Source organism: Balaenoptera musculus, chromosome 13, assembly GCF_009873245.2.
Source record: "Balaenoptera musculus isolate JJ_BM4_2016_0621 chromosome 13, mBalMus1.pri.v3, whole genome shotgun sequence".
NCBI classification, from domain to species: Eukaryota; Metazoa; Chordata; class Mammalia; order Artiodactyla; family Balaenopteridae; genus Balaenoptera; species Balaenoptera musculus.
Window position 1 is genome coordinate 64,924,688 of NC_045797.1, and position 21,136 is coordinate 64,945,823.

Consider the following 21,136-nt stretch of genomic DNA (forward strand, 5'->3'; position numbering starts at 1 on the left):
TTTCGAAGCTGAGCTCGGGTCTTTATTTCTGGAGTAACGCTCATCTTTTAGCCACTGTTAGAAGAACCTTGTTACACTTACCTATGAAATATATCTATGCCTAGGTTGATTTTTAAAAGTCATTTCATATTTTAATTATATATTCTGAATTTCCCAGGAGTGTTCTGATTTTAAATATTCTATCTCTCTCTCTCTTCATAGAAATACATTCCTCAATCATAAAAATGCTTTTTTTTCTTACTTGATTCTTGATTCATATAATACCTATCCTTAAGCAAGTTTCCTAAGCACTGAGATTTACCATTTTCTATGTCCCTCATTAAACTTTAATTTAAAAAATGTGGTGATATTTATGTGCTGTTAAGATACGAGAACATAGTGGTATCTTTTGTTCATTTAGGAATCTATAGATCTGATTTTTTTTTCTTAAATGGTTATTGAGTTGATCATAGAGATGATGACAAGAAGTGAGTATTAGCAGGGGAGGGCGAGGAAAGGATTATGTTTCTGACTAGAAATGGCCTGTGAGTGAAGTCTTACATGTGGGCTCTGAGTGACATCTTGAGGATTGCAACATCTTCAGGAGATTTTGGGACTAAACTGAGAATCACCTTGTCCTTATCCACATCTTTCTTATCCACCCCTGCCCCCAACACCCCATATAGCAAGTAAGATATAGCTGACAATAGGTTAATTTTCTTAGCTGTAATAGAATTCTGTCAAAATAAATATATTGCTAAAGCACACATTCCTTGGCCTGCAAGTTTTTGATGTGAAAGAGATATAGCTCTGTGTCTCAGTCTTTGTGTTTTTGTCCATTAGATGAGCAATGAGTAGCACTTAATTTTCTAGGTATATAGCTTACATATATTCCTTTTTTTCTTATAGTTTTGGTTCTTTTGTGTCTGTAACTTGTGTGTGTGGTGTGTGTGTGTGTGTGGTGTGTGTGTGGTGGGGAAAGTTTAGTACATATGAATCTGGGAGAAACAGCGAAAATGGAGAGTTTGGAATTTAGATTGTAGAGATGTTTGAGATAAAATGAGAATAAGTTAATTTTACTCTTGATGTTAAGATAAAAGGATTGTAAAGATTTAAGCTACAGTTTAGCCCAGTTCTTTTCTTTAGCCTACAGTGCAAATAACACATAATTAAGTTTCTTTGTTTTTGAGAATGACTTCTACTTGAATGGGAACTGAGAAAGCTTATTACACAGAGTTCTTCTCAACAAGATGCCTTTTTTCTCTGCCATGGAAGAAATGTGGAAATAGCTTTAACAGAATGCTTCTTTGTAATGATATTTTGGATCTTTAGAATTTATACTTTTATGTATTTTTATTAATGTTGTAGGCAAGTTTAGAATTTGTTATTTTGAGATTTTATTTAATAGCTGAAATGTTTAAAATTCAATTAATACAGCTATTGAAAACCTTATGTATCCTAGCCATGTGATACAGAGGTGATTTTAAGCATAGTCGGTTGGTTTACTGTAGATAATCAGTAACTAGTATTCCCGGGTGTTAAATATGGTTCTTTTAAAGACCTTCCAACAAAAAGATAGAGATAAGGAATTGAACTTAATTAACTGAGGAGTAAGTCATTGGTAGGAACATTAGTTTGCTAGTGCTGCCATTACAAACTACCATAAACTAGGTGACTGAAACAACAGAAATTTATTTTCTCACAGTTCCAGATGCTGGAAAAGTCCAAGATGAAGGTTTGGCAGGGTTGGTTTCTTCTTAGGTTTCTTCCTTGGCTTGCAGATGACTGTCTTCCTGATGCCTCTTCACATGGTTGATCACCTCTCTGTACATGTGCACCCCTGGTGTCTCTTCCTCTTCTTATAAGGACACCAGTCATATTGAATTCAGGCCTCACGCTAATGACCTCATTTTAACTTAATCACCTCTTTAAAGACCTTATCTCCAAATAGGTTCCATTTTGAGGTACAGGGGTTGAGACTTCAACGTATGATTTCAAGAGAACACAGTTTAGCACATAACATTAGGTAATGAACTCAATCAAGGAAAACAATATTACATGTAATTTTTTAAAATTACTTGTTTTTTTCCTTTTTATTTAATAAAGTTTGTGTAGAAGTGCAATTGTTCTGTGTTTTTTATTGTATACCTCCTAGCCGGAGAATTTTCATCCTTGGGCCTTCTCATCATGTGCCCCTTTCTCGATGTGCACTTTCCAGTGTGGATATATATAGGACACCTCTGTATGACCTTCGTATTGACCAAAAGAGTAAGTATATAGAAATTTTATAGCTTGTAAACAGCTGAAGTTTTTACAAATAGGAATTATAAGTTAATTTACAATTAAAAGTATGAATATCATAGTAATATTTGAATTGTAAAAATAAAATTTGTTATAACTAATCTGCAAAAACCAAAAACTAAGAAAGAAAATCTTCCATATGCCTAAAAGACAACTACAGTTTTTCTACCAGCCACAAAAATCTGTCAGATCCGCTAGTCTTTGGAGTGTAGTGGTTACATTTATAATCAGGGAAGTACCATGTACTTATTGTACCGTGAGACAAGGAATTGGTACCCACAACAACTTGTTGAAACATTTTGGGCATGTTAGTCTTCCTCTGTGTATAACAGTTCCCTCACCGTAAATGGTAATGGTGATAATGACTTTATATCCTCATATATGATTTTTATGGGAAAAAAATTGAGACCGTAGTTGTGAAACTCTGCAAGAAGGGTGCCACATAAATCTTAAGTGCATTTTATTTTTAAGACATATCTATTATTTTGATTTTTAAACAGAATTCTAGAAATCACAGTTTTTATTTAATCATGTCTCATTTTGTACATAATTTTTAAAATACCAAACAATACAGAGACTACTATAACAAATACTCATGTACTTATCATCCACACTTGACTCAGAATTTCCCCTCATCTGAACTCAATTTGCATTTCCAAAAGTAACCGCATTCATGAACTTGGTGTGTATCCTTCCAGTTCATCAAATTATATTTTAAGTACGTTGAGTGTTTTTATTGTTTCAAGAAATTTTGCAACAAATTCTTCTGTAGAATGAAGGAAGCTATTTGCAGAGGAAATGATCACCTCTTTTTCTTTAATTTTTAGGCCTAAATTTTCATAATTTGGGGTTTTAAGTATTATAGAGTATCAGCAATATGTTGTTAGGCTATAGCTTATTAATAAAACTGGAATATTACTAGCCTTACTCCCTGGAATGGTTTTAGGGTACACATTTTTCAAATATTTAAAATGCTTTTAAAATTTTTATTTTTTTCTTCCAGTTCTATTGAGATATAGTTGACGTACAGCACTACATAAGTTTAAGTTATACAACATAGTGATTTGACTTTACGTACGTCATGAAATGATAAGTTTAGCGAATATCCATCATCTCATATAGATACAGAATTAAAGAAATAGAAAAAAATATTTTTTTCCCTTGTGATGCGAACTCTTAGGATTTACTCTCAACAACTTGTATATAACATACAGCAGTGTTTATTATATTTATCATGTTGTACATTACATCCCTAGTACTTACTTATCTTATTACTGGAAGTTTGTACCTTTTTACGACCTTCATTCCAATTCCCCTTTCCTCCGGGACACGCTTTATTTTTAAAACCTTGTTGGGCATTCTGAAAATTTTGGTTTTGGATAGACTGGCAATGAGGAATGGAGGATTTTTAATCAGGTATAATTTATAGAAAAAAAAGTCATACCGTTATTTGTTCATTTTTGATATTGGTAAAACCCATTTAAGGATGTAGTTATAAAAAATGCTGGTTTTGTTCAATGATAAAATAAAAATATTCTTATATCTTTTTACATATTTCATCATTTTCTTGCTATATATTGATAATATCTAGTTTAGTGTAATTCATCAGAAGGATCTGAATTACTAAATCATTTAAAAATTTTAAGATTATTTAAGGCATGGTACTGTGGTAAATTTATATTCCAGTCTATACCACGAGCTTAATTTTAATGTTGAGGAAAATAGCATTCTCAGTAGGAATTTTCTTTTCTTATCTTAGTATGACAGGAACCTGAGGTGTAAAACAATAAGTCTGTACATTGTATTAAAAAACAAAGCAAAACTCAAAAACTATATTATTAACCTCATGAGTAAGTAGACCAGGGGATTTTTCCATATTTCAGTAAGATTTCTAATCAACTGTTCTTGTTAGTATCTACTGATTGAATAAGGTCAAGGATAAGCTTAGACTCAGAGGTGATTTTAGATATAATGAAAGGAACTGATGAAAAATTTAAATTAAGTATTTTTATGTAACTATGTAACATAAGAAAGTGCTGAATAAATCATTACGTGTCTTACTGTTTTGTCTGGTATGTAAGAAGCTAGTTGTTTTTTTCCTTTTTTTTAGACTAAAAATGGAGAATATTATATGTGCTTTTTGTCTCTTGCCAAAGCATGTAGTTTTGTGTTACTGGATAGAGTCCACAGGGTAAGGATATACATTAATATATTTTGTTTTACTATATTTTGAATCTCTAGTTTACGGAGAACTGTGGAAGACAGGAATGTTTTGAACGAATGTCTCTGCAGACAGATGAAGATGAACACAGTATTGAAATGCATTTGCCTTATACAGCTAAAGCCATGGAAAGGTATATTAATTAATATAAGAAATCCCAGAGAAATCATGGATATTAATTTCTTTGGAATTATTTTAACTAGGGTGAGATAATCATTAGGGTAAAGAGATTTAAAAATTTTTGTTGAAATGAAATAAAAATTTGGGATTAGATTTTCTGAATGTGGATTGAAGTTGGTTTTGAGTAGTTTGCCTATGAAGGCTTAACGTGTAAAGTGACATGGTTGTCTTATTAGGTAGAAATATTAAAAGAAAAAAACAACAACAACCCGTGTGTGTGTGTTTGTGTGTATTGATTTGCCTGTTATCTTATTCATTATACATTCATTTATCTCAGAGTAACAATTACATTCTTTCATGTTACAGTGCTATAAGTAAGTAATCATAAAATTTTAGATTTGGAAGTAACTTTGGGGGTAATTTATTTCAGCCTTAATCAAAGTACATGAATCTCTATTATAAAAGAGATTATTGTATAATAATATATAATAATTATCTAAATATAATATAGATCTGTTATAAAAGAGATCTCTTTTATAAAAAGTGCTTGACAGATTCTTATTTGATACCTGCTAAAAGGTCTTCTAGTGATAGGGTGTTCACTAGACTATAAGTAGAGTGAAGACAGGGACAATATCTATTTTGTTTTCCACTTAATACCCCAGTGCCTAGCACAACGCCTGTCACGTAATAGTCAATTTATTTTGGTAAAATGAAAGAATTGTTTTAAGAGCTTTCTTTCTTCTTTTAGGGCAGTATTCAAATTAGGAAGTTTTCCTTTTATAGGTCACATTTCTCTAATTTTTTCAACCATTTCCTTTATATGGACTTAATATTCCATATGTAGTTTGACCAGTTCTAAATATGGTGAGATTATTTCTTCTCTGGTCCTCATTACTGTATTCTCTTAGGAAAATAAGTAGTGCATTATAGGTTTTCAGTAAATATTTGTTAATTAAATGCATTAATGTAGTCTGAGATTATCTAAGCAGTTATTATGCTGATATGGCTTACCTTACTATTGTCTGATATACTTGTGGTCAGCTCAAACCCCAAGGCTTTTTTATACTGTTAAGCTGGATTATTTCTCCTCTTGTACTTTTGTGGTTGATTTCTTTTTAACCCTAAATGTGTTTGTCTCTTCAGTTACTTCTGTTTAATTTTTCCATGTTGCTTTTATTCCATTATTGCAGTTTTGGGGGTTATTTCCACTCTTAATTCTCTTATCAAAGTATTATTTACTTCTCTCAGTCTTATGTTATCCACATCTTTTCACAGTGATAACTATGAGGAATTACATAAACCTGAAGAAGTTAAATTATAAGCAGTATAATTTTAGGTTAATTGTTTTAATACATTTTAATTCTTTAGAAGTTATTAAACCAATATAGGCTGTTTAATTTTTGGAATACTAGTGTAATCAGAACATCCCATTCTTCAACTACATAGGACAGTAGAAAACTTTTGTTATTTGCTGAAATGTTTGCATATTTTGTCATGAGAAAATATATTTTAGACTTAGTAAATTTCAGTACAATAGGACCAATAAACTGCCAACAGTATCCTTAAGGAAGCTTTAATAAAATAACATTTTTGTTGTTATTTCAAAAGTAAAACAGGCATAATGTGGAAATTTAGGAAAATAGAAATTTGAAACCAGTGAACAAAATTTTTGTTCATAATTTCCTATTAAATAGTGTTAAATAACCACATTTAAGTATATCACTTCTCAAGAAAACCTTCCCTACATCTCAGATTACATTAGGATTCCTAATACTGACTCTTAGAAAGTACCCAGTACTTTTCCTTTGTAGTCTTTGCTGCACTCACTACCTGTATCAGTCATTCATTACTGAGTAACAAATTGCCTCAAAGCTTAGTGACTTAAAATCATAACTATTTTATTGCTCACAATTTTTGGATCAGGAGTTTAAGTAGGGAATACCTTGCTCTGGTCCACAAGATACTGACTGAGATGGCTGGAGTGGGCCTTGAGGATCCAAGATGGCCTTAGTGCTGGCTTTTACTTGAGACACCTCATCTGTTCTCTAGATGGCCTGTTTGTTTACCAACCAGGGCTTTTCTATTTTCTTGGTTTCTCTCTAGAAGGATAGTCTGGATTTCTTTACATGGTGATTCTGGATAACAAGAGAACAAAACCAGAAGTTTCTTGGCCCATTAAGGCCTAGGCCTGAAACTACATAGTATCATTTCAACTGCTTTTTGTTTTTCAAAGGAGAAATAGATGCCACCTCTTGATAGGAGGAGTAGCATATGTGTACAGGAGTAGGAGGAATTGTTGGCAGCCATCTTTGCAGATGGACTACCGAATTCTTCCTCTGGTGGACAATCCCCATTTCTCCAACATGGAGGACACCCCCAGCTCTCCTAAGATGCCCAGAAATCTCATCCAGTTATGACCTCAGGTTCAAAGTCCATTATCTTATGATTTGTGTTAGGTTGGGATATGGATGAGGCTCCTTGGGTGTAGCTCTTTCTGATTTGGATACCTGTGAACTAAGAAGGCAAGTCTCCCTCTCACCCTCCCAATACACTCAATGTACAGTTTTGAGACAAGGACAGTAAAGCACAATAGTTACTTCCGTTGCAGAGTGAAAGAATGGGAAGCATGTAGTAGTCTCTGGTCCAAAGCAATTCTGAACTCTAACCAGGAAATAGAAAATATCCTTGATTATGGCTTGGTTCTGTCTTCTGATAGTGGCTTCATAATTCATTACAGATGGTTCCTGACTTATGATGGTTCCACTTAAGATTTTTTGGCTTTTTGATGGTGTGAAAGTGATACACATTAAGTAGAAACTGTACTTCGAATTTTGAATTTTGATCTTTTCCCAGGCTAGCAATGTGTATGCTTACTCTCTCATGTTTCTGGGCAGTGGCAGTGAGTCGCAGCACCCAGGCAGCCTCGTGATCACAAGGGTGAACAACCAGTACACTTAAAATCCTCTGTACCAAGACAACCATTCTGTTTTTCGTTTTCAGTACAGTATTCAATAAATTACATGGGAGATTCAACACTTTATTATGAAAAGGCTTCGTGTTAGATGATTTGCCCAACAGTAGACTAATGTAAATGTTCTAAGCACATTTAATGTATGCTAGGCTAAGCTATGATGTTTAGTAGGTTAGGTGTATTAAATGTATTTTCAACTGACAATGGGTTTATTGAGACTTAACCCCATTGTAAGCTGAGGAAGACCTGTATTGTTCTTAGCTCTTGACTGGATCCTTTCGGCTCTTGGCTCTCCTCTCTGCGTCATTTTTACTTTTCCATAAGAAATGGGCCTTGTTTGCATCTAAGTAGCAGTTTTAGTCTGCTTCATGTATGTGACAGTTTAAGACCCTAAAGGCCTCTTTTCATTTGGAACAGTGTTTTGATTTGTTTTTTAGTACAAACTGATTGAACTCCATTAAACACTTTGTGGGTTTTCTATACATCAGATTATAAGTGCATTCCATTAGACAAAAGTCGCATCCACAATTCTGTCTGAGACAGGATTCTTACTACTTGGATCTCAAGTTAGGGGCCTGGAGTTTCTTAGAAGCCCTTTTAACCTGCCTGAGAGAGTATACAAGCACTGTCTAAGTCTTCCTGAGGTCCTAATACATTTTACAGATGCGTTTTGATTTGATGCCTCTGAGCCCATGTTCTTGGTAGCACTGTGGATTTGATCTTTGTCCTTATGCTGTGTTCTTTGACAGTCTTTTGCTATCTATAGAGGCTGCTAGCGATGAGAAACAGTTATTTTCCAACCAAGCAACTCCTGTTTGGAAATATTTCTTTTAAATTCTGCTTATAATTCTTCAGCTCATGTTTTTTCTTCTTGTACCTTCTCATACTTGGCTATAAAGAAGCCATTGACCACTTTGAATATTTTGTCTGGAAATCTTCTTAGCTAGATCTGTGGATTCACTATGTGTATTTTTAATCTTCTAAGTTATGTCATATGACAGTTATGCTAATTGTTCTCCCAGTAAATAATATGGATAACCCTATTTCTAGCCTCCTATAGCAGTGTCCTTACTGCTCGTCCAGTTTCTAGGCTCCTTGTTGCCCTTTCAACTTCCACCTATCTCTGTGTCCGCAAAGCCAATATTATATTTTTTAGGTTTCTCTTACAGTAATACACTTTCCAGGTACCATTTTTTGGTCTCAGTTATCTATTGCAGCATGGCATATCACCTTAAAGTACCTTTTTTTTTTTTTGCTTATGATTCTTTGGGCTAGAAATTTGGTCAGGGATGAGTGGCGACCAGTCATCTCTGTTTTATCTGCTGCCAGTTGAGACAGGTTGACTTAGGCTAGATGTTCCAAGGTGCTCTCACTTTCTGTTTGGGGCTGTGATTCAGGTTGTCTGCGGGGCACCTTAGTTCTCATCTGGGTGCTATCTCCACTTGTTACTCTTCCTTCAGGGCCTGTCTCTACACATGGTTTCCCTTTCCTGCTGGACTATCCTGAAGTACATGGCAGTTCAGGGTAACAAGAAAGCAAGTAGAAACTTCTAGGCCTCTTAATATTTAGGCTCGGAACTGGCACAGTATCACTTATGTTGCATTCTACTTGGCAAAGTAAGTTGGAAGGCTAGGTTCAAAGGGAAGGAGAAATTGGCTCTATACCTAATGGGAGGAGTGGCATGAGCATTCAGAAGTGGGAGGAATTTTGGTGATTATATTTGTAGACAACCTACCACAGTAGCACTGGAGTTAAATAGCTCTTTATCTCCCTTCTCTGGTACTTACCTAACCTATTCCTACTCCAGGGCAGCTAGTCTACCCTGTATCTTCTGTACCCATCTCAGTACCTGGTACACAAAGGATCTCAGTAATTAATTGTTGAATAAATTAATAACAATCTATTTTTAATACTTTTATTAAATATTTTTCCAAAAATGAGATCAGATTTTTTTTATTAACTGCTTTTCATATCATGAACCTATTTCCATGTCATTTTTTTAACTCCTTTTTATTGGGTATACATAGGACTTTCTAGTATACATCTCTGTAATACTTCAATTGATCATTTAATTTTAAAACTTTTCCCTCATTTTTCACTACTATAAAAAATTATTACAGGTTAAACAATTAAATATCTAAGATATTATTTATAATTCTCTGTTATTTTAAACAGATTTTAAAATGATATTCATTAGAGGTTATAGAGGAGAAAACATAAAATGACCCATAATCCCCTTGCTCAGTTAATTCTGTTGACATTTAAAAAATGGATGTACATGGTTTAAAAGTGTAAACAACATCAAGAAGTACAAAATGAGCAGTGAAAGCCTCTTTGCTTCTCCTCAACCAGTGTTTACTGACAGTAAAAATTATTATAGATATGCCAACATATATGTATGCATATATGTTTGTGTATATACAATATATGTATAAGATTTATACATACACATGGTTTTGTGAAAATTAAAACATGTAAATAGGAGATGATATCTTAAGTATTTTATTCTGATCCTTTTTCCATATATTATCTTTACGATTGAAATTCATAGTTTTTAGTATTGCATATAATTGCATTTGAGAGAGTTAAGTTCGGATATGTAGAAATCGTCTATCTTGCAAAAAACTGTTCACTCTTAAAATTAACAACATGATCCCACCTCTTCTTTTTCTTTGCATTTTACTCTGGTCAGTTATCTTTCCCCCCCTTTTATTCCTTTCTCTATATCATTCCCATTTACTCTATTTACAGTTTATAAATTTTTAATTGATTTCTGGGGTAATTTACATACTGTAAAATATGCTCTTTATGGCATAGAAGTCTATGAATATTGATAAATGCAGAGTTGTAAATATTCACCACCGTCAAGATATAGAACAATTCCTTTGCCCTAATTTCAATGCTTTTTTTGTTCAGAAAAATGTGCAAAGTAAATAGAGTTCTTTAGTAACTTTCAAAGTGTTTGAGAAATATGACCCTATAAAAATGTTCATGTTCACTGTAAAAATATCATTATTATCTTTTTAGCCATATAATGCTTTTTGTTACTACTAATATTTTGGAACATGGACAACTTGAAAGCATAGTACCTTGTATTTAAATCTGTTTCATCTTATGTTTTAGGTTCTAGCCAATCTTAGAAATTCACCATGGTTAGGATTTGGTAACTTAGTACTTATACCATTATATATATTTAGAAAATCTTGATTTTGTATAGTTTATCCAGATTGTTAAACCTAATTCTTGTAATTCTTGTGTTTATTTGTATTAATTATATTTTTGGGTTCCCTGAGTGAGAATACTGTCAGATGCCTTGTATGGTATTAATTACTATTAACTAAACATTTTTTCTATTTGTAACATCTTATACTAGTATAATACATTTGTGATAATTGATGAACCAATATTGATACATGATTATTAACTGAAGTTCATAGTTTAATTAGGGTTCATTCTTTGTGTTATATAGTTTATTGGTTTTGCCAAGTGCCTCATGTCATGTATCTACCATTATAGTACCAGTTAAAATAGTTTTACTGCCCTAAAAATCCCCCATGCTTTACCTATTCGTCTTCTCCCCCCTCTCTACCTCCATCCAACCCCTGGTAACTGCTGATCTTTTTACTGTCTTCATAGTCATATAGTTTCTAGAATATCATGTAGTTGGAATCATGCAGTATGTAGCCTTTTCAGGTTGGCTTCTTTAACTTAGTAATATATTTTCAAGATTCCTTCATGTCTTTTTACGGCTTGGTAGCTTATTTTTCTTTATGTTGAATAATAGTCCGTTTTATGGGTGTATCACAGTGTATCCATTCACCTATTAAGAGATTATTGATATACTTGGATTAATATCTGTTATATTTGTTACCATTTTCTGTTCATTGCCCTTGTTCTTTATTTCTTTTTTGTCTTCCCCTCTTTTTCTTCTTGCTCAGGTTTTAATTGAGCATTTAATATGAGTTCATTTTCTTTTCTCTCTTTGTATGTTGATTATACTTCTTTTTACTTTGTTTAGTGGTTGCTTTAAAGTTTGCAGCATACATTTGCAACTGATACAAGTGTACTTTCAAGTAACACTGTACTGATTCATGTAGTGCAAGTATCTTACAACAGAGTATTCCCGATTTCTCCTTCCTGTCCCTTATAACATTGTTATCATTCATAATAAGCTATAATTACCAAACACATTATTGCTATAATTATTTTGAACAATTGTTATCTGTTAGATCAATTAAGATAAGAAAAATAAAATGAAATAAATGAAAGATGTTATTTTACATTCTTTTATCCCTCTCTAATGTGCTTCCTTTCTTTTATGTCGATATGAGTTTATGACCTATATCATTTTCCTTGTCTCAGAAGGACTTTTTAGCAGTTTATAGCTCTGATTTTATTTTATTTATTTTAAAATATTTATTTATTTATTTGGCTGTATTGGGTCTTAGTAGTGGCGCGCAGGTTCTTCTCTAGATGTGGCGCGTGGGCTCCAGAGCACACGGGCTCAGTAGTGCGGCGCTCAGGTTTAGTTGCCCCGCAGCATGTGGGATCTTAGTTCCCCAACCAGGGATCGAACCCACTTCCCCTGCATTGGAAGGCGGATTCTTAACCACTGGACCACCAGGGAAGTCCGTGATTTTATTATTTAAAACTTGCTATTTGGGGTTGGAAAAAGGATTTCTTTTCCTTTACCTTTGTCACCTTCACAGGAATACACAAGAGACTCCTTTTCCAATGTTTCTGTTAATCGCAGATTAAGAATAATGTATTTTATTCATGGGGAGTAATTAAGTAGGCTAGTAAACAAAACTCATTTTGGCTCATAATCGTAACTCCCCCCCCCTTCAGTTTTACTAGTTATTGATGTAAAGATTTGATTGTTTTTAAGATGACATTTACTCTCAAAATTTAAAAATTTTGGTTAATCTGAATTTTTCCGGTATTAGTAGAGTTGCCTAATTGTGCAAGGAATGATAGGTGATACAAAATAAGTTAATATTGTGTGTTTCCTCAGCATATAGTCTAGTAGGAGAGATAACTGTATATAAATAAATGTAATATAATTCAAAATGTAATAAGTACGATTGAAGAGTTTATAGGAACAGAAAAGGGGGATGTAGGTGATAGCTGAGTTAGGGGGGCACAGAAGGCTTTGTAGAGAAGGTGATATTTGAGTGGACTTTGAGGATGGCTATAATTTTCACAGAATGGGGCAGAATTTTTGAGGGTAAGGGAGTACTGTAAATACAAAGTATAGGAGTAAGAAAGCCCAGGGCTTATTTTAAGAACAGAAAATTATTCGACTTAGCTTGCAGGAGTTGCAGAAGGCCGAGCTAGTAACTGAGGTCTGTCTGTAGATGTTTTTTGTTTGGCCTGCATAGTTAGAAAAAGTTTTTTCACAGATATGAATGTTTTTAGTTGGATATTGGTCTTGCCACTTCCTGTTATCTTATACCTTATCCGACTTTTCACACATATATGATACCAACGTGGGACTGGAGACATTTGAATAGGTAACTTTGTAGAGGTGTAGAGTAAGAGGGCCAGGATTAGAAAGTTGGAAAGTAGGTTGGGACAGGATTATGAAGGGCATTGAATGTCATTTTAAGATATTTGTATTTCATTCCATGATTGGTATAGAGCTAGTAAAAGTTCCTCAGCAAAAGAGGGAGATGATTAGAACTTGACTATAAGAGTATTACTCTTTGATGGCGTGATGGTACTGTGAAGGATGGATTAGAATTGGAAGAGGTTGGTAGAAATAGTTTAGAAATCACGGGGGCTTTGAACTAAGGTAGTGGTGGATAGGGTAGCAGACTGAGCAGATTATGGGAGACATTTAAAGGTTAGAATGAGCAAAACTTGGTAAATATTTCTATGTGGGAGAGTAAGATAATTTTAAGATAAGTTTAAGGCCTAAGAGTATACAATTATCAGAGATGGTAAAGCTGTTAAGTTTTAGGTGTAAACCCGGGTGTAATTTTAGGAGAGCATAGGGCATGGAAATGTTGACTTGTTTCTCTCAAAATACTAGAATGTCTCTATAATTCTGACAGCAGACTTGGGCCAATTTATCATAGGACTCTTGCTTCAAATGGTTGAGTTTCCAAAACAGAGTTTAGTACGATTCTCTGGTACCTGAAATATGCCTGCTCTTGTAAAGCCTTTCTAATCAGTATTCCTACAGGAATGGAAATTCAGAAAGATATAACCTTTGAAATTAGTTTTGATAATCTCATTAGATTCACTTACCTGATCCAACAGTAAAGATTTATAATGACTTAAATGGTAATTTTAGTTGTCATTGACAGCTAGTTTACCTTCTCCCTTTTCCCTTTTCTTCCCCTTCCCCAGTTTCACTTTTTCATGAACATAGAAGTTTCCTTTTGAGTATTACCTGTATCCGGAAGAGAGCATTTTTTAGAATTATAGATAGAACATGGAGAATCTCTGGAATAATAAGTACAAATTCTTTGTTGGTCGTAATGGAATAATTTTAGTTTCTATGACCATGAAAAGGATGAGCAAGAGATAGCATAAGACATTTGAGAAGATTGGGATGTATTTTATTTTTATCAGAGTAAAGATTTTTTGTATTTACATATGTTTTGTCCTCTTTTTTCCCTATGAATATTTTCTGTCTAAAAGAGGAGAGGAGAGTAAATTATATAGTGATATTATTGTGGCAACAGCCTCAGCACCTTAGGGATAAGAATAATTTTTCTTCTGACTGACTTAGTTATTATTTATTTATTTATTTGGTTGCACTGGGTCTTAGTTGCAGCAGGCGGGTCCTTAGTTGTGGCTTGCCAGCTCCTTAGTTGTGGCATGCAAACTCTTAGTTGCAGCATGCGTGTGGAATCTAGTTCCCCCACCAGGGATCGAACCCGGGCCCCCTGCATTGGGAACACGGAGTCTTAACCACTGCGCCACCAGGGAAGTACCTATGATTTTTTTTAATTCTCACCTGAGAAGCTCTGGACTGCTTCTAAAATCTTTGGGAAGTTGGAACAATTTGTATAGAAAAGAAAATTCTCATGTTCATCAGTGTTGTTCAGGGGAGAAATATTCAGATTAATGCCATAGAAAGAATAAGCAAATAACTGTATACAGTATTTCATCTAGTTTAAAATGTCATCAATTTTAAGATTTCAGTTACTTATATACCACTAATTAAGTAAAAACACTGCCATTTAAATTGTTTTCTTATCACTTAGAATATTCATATTAGAGTTCACATTTTTTCCTTCTGATGAGGACTTTTAAGATCTACTCTTAGCAAGTTTCGAATATTCAATAGTGTTATTAACTATAGCATTAACTGTAGAACTATGTTAGCTACAAATTCACATTTTTATGTTAGAATTTTTACATTAGAATTTAGACTTTTTGTGCTGTGTACCATTAAGAGCATTGGTGATACGGTGATATTGTTTTTTTAAAAAAATATTTATTTATTTATTTATTTGGCTGCACTGGGTCTTAGTTGCGGCACGTGGGGTCTTTGTTCCAGCACGTGGGATCTTTTAGTTGCGGCACGTGGGACCTTTTAGTTGTGGCATGCAGGATCTTTAGTTGCGGCATGTGGGATCTAGTTCCCTGACCAGCGATCGAACCCGGGCCCCCTGCATTGGGAGCGCGGAGTCTTAGCCACTGGACCACCAGGGAAGTCCCGATATTGTTTGGTTTTTTGTTTGTTTTTTTTTTTATTTATTTATTTATTTATTTATTTATTTATTTATGGCTGTGTTGGGTCTTCGTTTCTCTGTGAGGGCTTTCTCTAATTGTGGCAAGTGGGGACCACTCTTCATCGCGGTGCGCGGACCTCTCACCATCGCGGCCTCTCTTGTTGCGGAGCACAGGCTCCAGACGCGCAGGCTCAGTAGTTGTGGCTCACGGGCCCAGTTGCTCCGTGGCATGTGGGATCTTCCCAGACCAGGGCTCGAACCCGTGTCCCCTGCATTGGCAGGCAGATTCTCAACCACTGCGCCACCAGGGAAGCCCTTTTTGTTTGTTTTTTAAAGAATTTTATTTATTTATTTATTTATTTATGGCTGCATTGGGTCTTTGTTGCTGCGCGCGGGCCTTCTTTAGTTGTGGCGAGCGGGGGCTACTCTTCGTTGCAGTGCGCGGGCTTCTCATTGTGGTGGATTGTCTTGTTGCAGGGCACAGGCTCTAGGTGCGTGGGTTTCAGTGGTTGAGGCACGTGGGCTCAGTAGTTGTGGTGCACAGGCTCTAGAGTGCAGGCTCAGTAGTTGTGGTGCATGGGCCTAGCTGCTCCGTGGCATGTGGGATCTTCCTGGAGCAGGGCTTGAACCCATGTCCCCTGCATTGGCAGGCAGATTCTTAACCACTGCACCACCAGGGAAGCCCATATTGTTTGTTTTTAAAGAGAGTGCTTCACTATTGGTTCTGGGATTTCAATTCTTGTTTGTTACACATCTTGGATATAGTAATTTTCTGCAGCACGGGTTAAGGTATAGGACAGAAAAAGAAGGGATAAAACTTTCATCTACATTACTAAAGTGCTCACAAGAGTTTTGCAAGGTAGATTTTATTAACTCTGTTTTTACTGATGACAGTTGAGGCTTAGGATAGGTTAAGTAACCTGGTGCAAGTAGCACAGTTTGCAATTGGCAAAGATGGATTTTCTTTCTTTCTTCTTCTTTTTTTAACAGTTTTATTGAAGTTTGAAGTATGAGTTATATCTTGTAAAACTCATCCACATAAAATTATAGCTGACTGATTTCTGATAAATTTATAGATTGTGCAGACATCTCACAATCTAGTTTTAAAACAACATTCTTTTAAAAATTTTATTTATTTATGTATATATGTATGTATGTACGTATGTATTGGCTGTGTCGGGTCTTCGTTGCTGTGCGGGGGCTTTCTCTAGTTGCGGCGAGCGGGGGCTACTCTTCGTTGTGGTGCGCAGGCTTCTCATTGCAGTGGCTTCTTTTGTTGCGGAGCACGTGCTCTAGGCGTGCAGGCTTCAGTAGTTGTGGCGTGCGGGCTCAGTAGTTGTGGCTCGTGGGCTCTAGAGCACAGGCTCAGTAGTTGTGGTGCATGGGCCTAGCTGCTCCGCGGCATGTGGGATCTTCCCGGACCAGGGCTCGAACCCGTGTCTCCTGCATTGGCAGGCAGATTCTTAACCACTGCACCATCAGGGAAGCCCTAAAACAACATTTTTATCACCCAAAAAAGAAACCTTGTGTCCATTTGAGGGCAATTCTTGCTCCCATTCTCAATCTCAGGCAACCATTTACCTTCTTTCTTTCTCTATAGATTTGTATTTTTTGGAAATTTTAAATAAATGGAATCATACAAAATATAGTCTTTTGTGTCTGTCCTTTTTCACTTAGCATACTGTTTTTGAGATTCATCCATGTTGCGGTATGTATCCATGGTTCATTCTTTTTATTGCCAAGTAGTTATTTCATTGTATGAATATGCCACATTTTGTTTAACCATTCACCAGTTGATGGACATTTGGATCATTTTCATTTTTGGCTATTAGGAATAATGATATAAACATTCTTGTACAAGTCTTTATGTGAACATATGTTTTCATTTCTCTTGAATAGTTACTTGGAAATGGAATTGCTGAGTCATATGATAAGTCTGTGTTTTAACTCTTTTAGAAACTGCCAAACTGTTTTTCAAAGTGATGGCACTGTTTTATATTCCAGAAACAATGCATGAGGGTTCTGTTTCTCCACGTTCTGGCCAGTACCTGTTATTGTCAGTCTTTTTATTACAACCATTCTGACAGATGTGTAGTGTAACCTCATTGTGGTGTTAATTTGCATCTCTCCAGTGACTTATGAAGTTGAGCAACTTTTCATATGATTATTAGTCATTCATGTATCTTCTTTTGTCAAATGTCTATTCATATATTTTGCCCTAGTTTTAATTTGCTAATTTATCTTTTTACTGAGTTACAAGATTTTATATATTCTGGACACAGGTTTTTTACTCATATATATGATATGCAAAGATTTCCTCCCGTTGTATGGCTTGTCTGTTTGTTTTCTTAATGGTGTCTGTTGAAGAGCAAACATTCTTGATGAATTCTTATCTTTTTTTTTTTCTTGTATGGATTCTGCTTTTGAATCCAGGGTCACATAGATTTTCTCTTCTTGAGTGTGTTCTGCAGACCATATCTGGCCCACAGCTTGTTATTGTAATGTTTTATCGGAACATAGTCACACCCATTCATTTACCTAATGACTATGGCTGCTTTCTCTTTACAGTGACAGTTGAGTAGTTTCTACAGATATTGTATGGCCCAGAAAACCTACAGTATGGCCCATTTCAAAAGATGTTTGCTGAACCCAGTTCTAGATGTGTTACGGTTTTAGCTTATAGTTGTGGCTATTATCCAGTTTGTGTATGGTATGAGGTAAAGGTCTGAGTTCACTTTTTTCCTATGGATACGCAATTATCCCAGTACCATTTGTTGAAAAGTCTATCCTGTAAGTAATGAGTCATTTTCTTTTTGCTGCTTTCAAGATTTTCTCTTTGTCTTTGATTTTCATCAGTTTCATTATGTTGTACCTAGGTAGGGGATCTCTTTATACTTACCTACTTTGGGTGTGGAGTTTTTTTTGATCTGTAGATTAACGTTTTTCACGAAATTTGGAAAGTTTTCAGCCATTATTTTTTTCTAATACTTTTACTGTAACTTTTCTGGGATTCCCATTGTGTGCATCCTCGTATGTTTGATGTTGTATATATTAAGCATAGTTTCCTTTATTTCTTTGAACATATTTATAATAACTTTTAAAATCTTTTGTCTGCTAAATCTAATATCTGGTCCCATTTGGATACAGCTTCTACTTCCACCCCACCCCCACCCTACCCCCAAGAGTGGGTCACAGGTTCCTTTTTCTTTGGCTCACAATTTTTTTCTTGAAACTGGACTTTTTACGTATTGGGTTGGCCAAAAAGTTTGTTTGTGTTTTTCCATAAGATCTTACAGAAAAACCGGAATGAACATTTTAGCCAATCCAATAGTATATTATAGCAACTTTATTCTTTTTTTTTAAACTTTTTATTTTATATTATAGTCAATTAACAATGTTGTGATAGTTTCAGGTGTACAGCAGAGTGATTCAGTTATACATATACATGTATCTATTCTTTTTCAAATACTTTTCCCATTTAGGTTGTTACATAATATTGAGCAGAGTTCCCTGTGCTATACAGTAGGTCCTTGTTGGTTATCCATTTTAAATATAGCAGTGTGTAATGTCAGTCCCAAACTCCCTAACTATCCCTCCCCTCTACCCTTTCCCCCTGGTAATCATAAGTTTGTTCTCTAAGTCTGTGAGTCTGTTTCTGTTTTGTAAATAAGTTCATTTGTACCATTTCTTTTTAGATTCCACATATAAGCGGCATCATACAATATTTCTCTTCCTCTGTCTGACTTACTTCCCTCAATATGACAATCTCTGGGTCCATCCATGTTGCTGCAAATGACATTATTTCATTCTTTTTAATGGCTGAGTAATATTCCATTGTATATATGTACCAACCCTTTATCCATTCCTCTGTTGATGGACAGTTAGGTTGCTTCCATGTCTTAGCTATTGTAAACAGTGCTGCAGTGAACATTGGGGAGCATGTATCCTTTCGGACCATGTTTTTCTCTGGGTATATGCCCAGGAGTGGGATTGCAGGATCATATGCTAGCTCTATTTTAGTTTTTTAAGGAACCTCCATATTGTTCTCCATAGTGGCTGTACCAATTTACATTCCCACAACAGTGTAGGAGGGTTCCCTTCTCTCCACACCCTCTCCAGCATTTATTGTTTGTGGATTTTTTGATGATAACCATTTTGACTGGTGTGAGATGATATCTCTTTGTAGTTTTGATTTGCATTTTTCTAATAATTAGTAATGTTGAACATCTTTTCATGTGCCTCTTGACCATCTGTATGTCTTCTTTGGAGAAATGTCTGTTTAGGTCTTCTGCCCATTTTTTATAGCAACTTTATTCTGATTTTATTAATTTTTTTCTGCAGGTGGTAGTGATGGTGGTGGTGGTTGTTTCATTCATTAATTTTTTTAAAAGTAACTTTCGTGGACTCTATATGTGGAATTTGTCTCTCTCACAGTATTTGGCTACTGATATATCTCCTTAGCTTTTAAAAAATTCTTATTTATATTTTTTACCCTGGCTTTCTAGAGTTCACCCCTGTATCTGCACTGCTTAGTGCCTAGCTACTGTTTGTTTGGAGGTTGTGCTTAAACATGTTGAGGCTGTATACCTTTCACCCTCTGCTGCTGGATTGTGAATGTTTTGGCGAGCACATATGAAATTTTCAAGTTTGCCTCCTTTTGCTTTCTGTTGGATCTTCTCTGGTCTCCCTGTGCATGTGTGGAGGTTTCCAGTCAGCCAGGGATGTGTAAGAGCTTGGTGTCTCTCAGGTCTCCACTTACCCTTGTGCTTGCTCTCACCCTCCCAATTACCTGGCATTTGGCGAGAGCTTAGGGCCTTATGGACCTCCCCTGCACACATGTGCTGCCTCCTGTTCAGCCAGGGCACCATCAGGGCATCTCCTCAGAATATATGAATTTATTCAGTCCCTATATGGGTCTCTCCTTTCCCAGACCTCCCTGTTAGATTTCTAGGTAGTCCTCAGGTTTGTGGCTTGCCTCAAATGATATGGTAATTTCAGGCTACAAAAGCTGCAGGATTTTCTGTTTCTTGCTGGGTGTGGGTATTCTGCTCTCTACTCCAAATCAAAGTCAGCTTCCTTCAGCGGTGAAGCTGCTGGTTTTCACAGGCAATCTCACCTTGCTTTCACCATAATGTTGGTGGAGCAGGGGAGGGAGATAGAGTCAGTTCCTGGTAAGATGCCAGACTTCCACTGTTCTTCCCAAGAAATCAGTTTATTTTTCATGAATAAACTCTTCTCACTGTGTTTTTCGCCCTTGGTTGATGTCCAGAGCACAAAATGGTTGGTTTTTTTGACAGTTTTATAATTGTTATTTGAGGGCGAGATTTTATACTCCTTCACTAGGGAAGACCAGCTTCACAACTTGGATTCTAAAACCTAGGAATATTACATTTCAAAGCCAAATGCTCTTTTCTCTAAGTCATGCTTTGTGGGGATAGAGAACAACAAGCAATTTTTTAAAAAGAGAAATAACAAAGAGGTGGATGGATGAATCTTGATTCAGAGCTTAGATTTCTAAGTAGTATTAGACTTTTACCTCTGTATAGATAGTTCAGACAGGTTAATTGAATAGTTTGGCGGCTGTTATGGAGAGGAGACGTGTTGTTTGCTCAGAGTGAAGCAACTATTGTTGACAAAGTACTTTTCTTGTAGTATTCCTTACTTCGTAACAGTTTTATGAAAAGGGTATTGTAATTATGATCATTTTACAAATAATATAAATTTTTGGGTTGGTAACTTACCTATGCTCTCAACATTTATTTGTATGTGATAGAGATAGTACTTGAGCCCATTTCTTCTGACTTCTTGTTTTTTATACTCTATATAACTGCTTCCCTACTATGTCATAATTAC

General features: G+C 35.3%; 1 protein-coding gene across 1 annotated transcript in view; it reads left to right on the forward strand.

Moving 5' to 3' along the window:
- The window catches only part of MEMO1 (mediator of cell motility 1), a 133,978-nt gene that overhangs the window by 91,507 nt on the left and 21,335 nt on the right, over positions 1-21,136 (forward strand). The window contains 3 exon segments of the mRNA XM_036873019.1: positions 2,135-2,247; positions 4,522-4,550; positions 4,552-4,634. Coding sequence (XP_036728914.1) covers positions 2,135-2,247; positions 4,522-4,550; positions 4,552-4,634 — 225 coding nt within the window.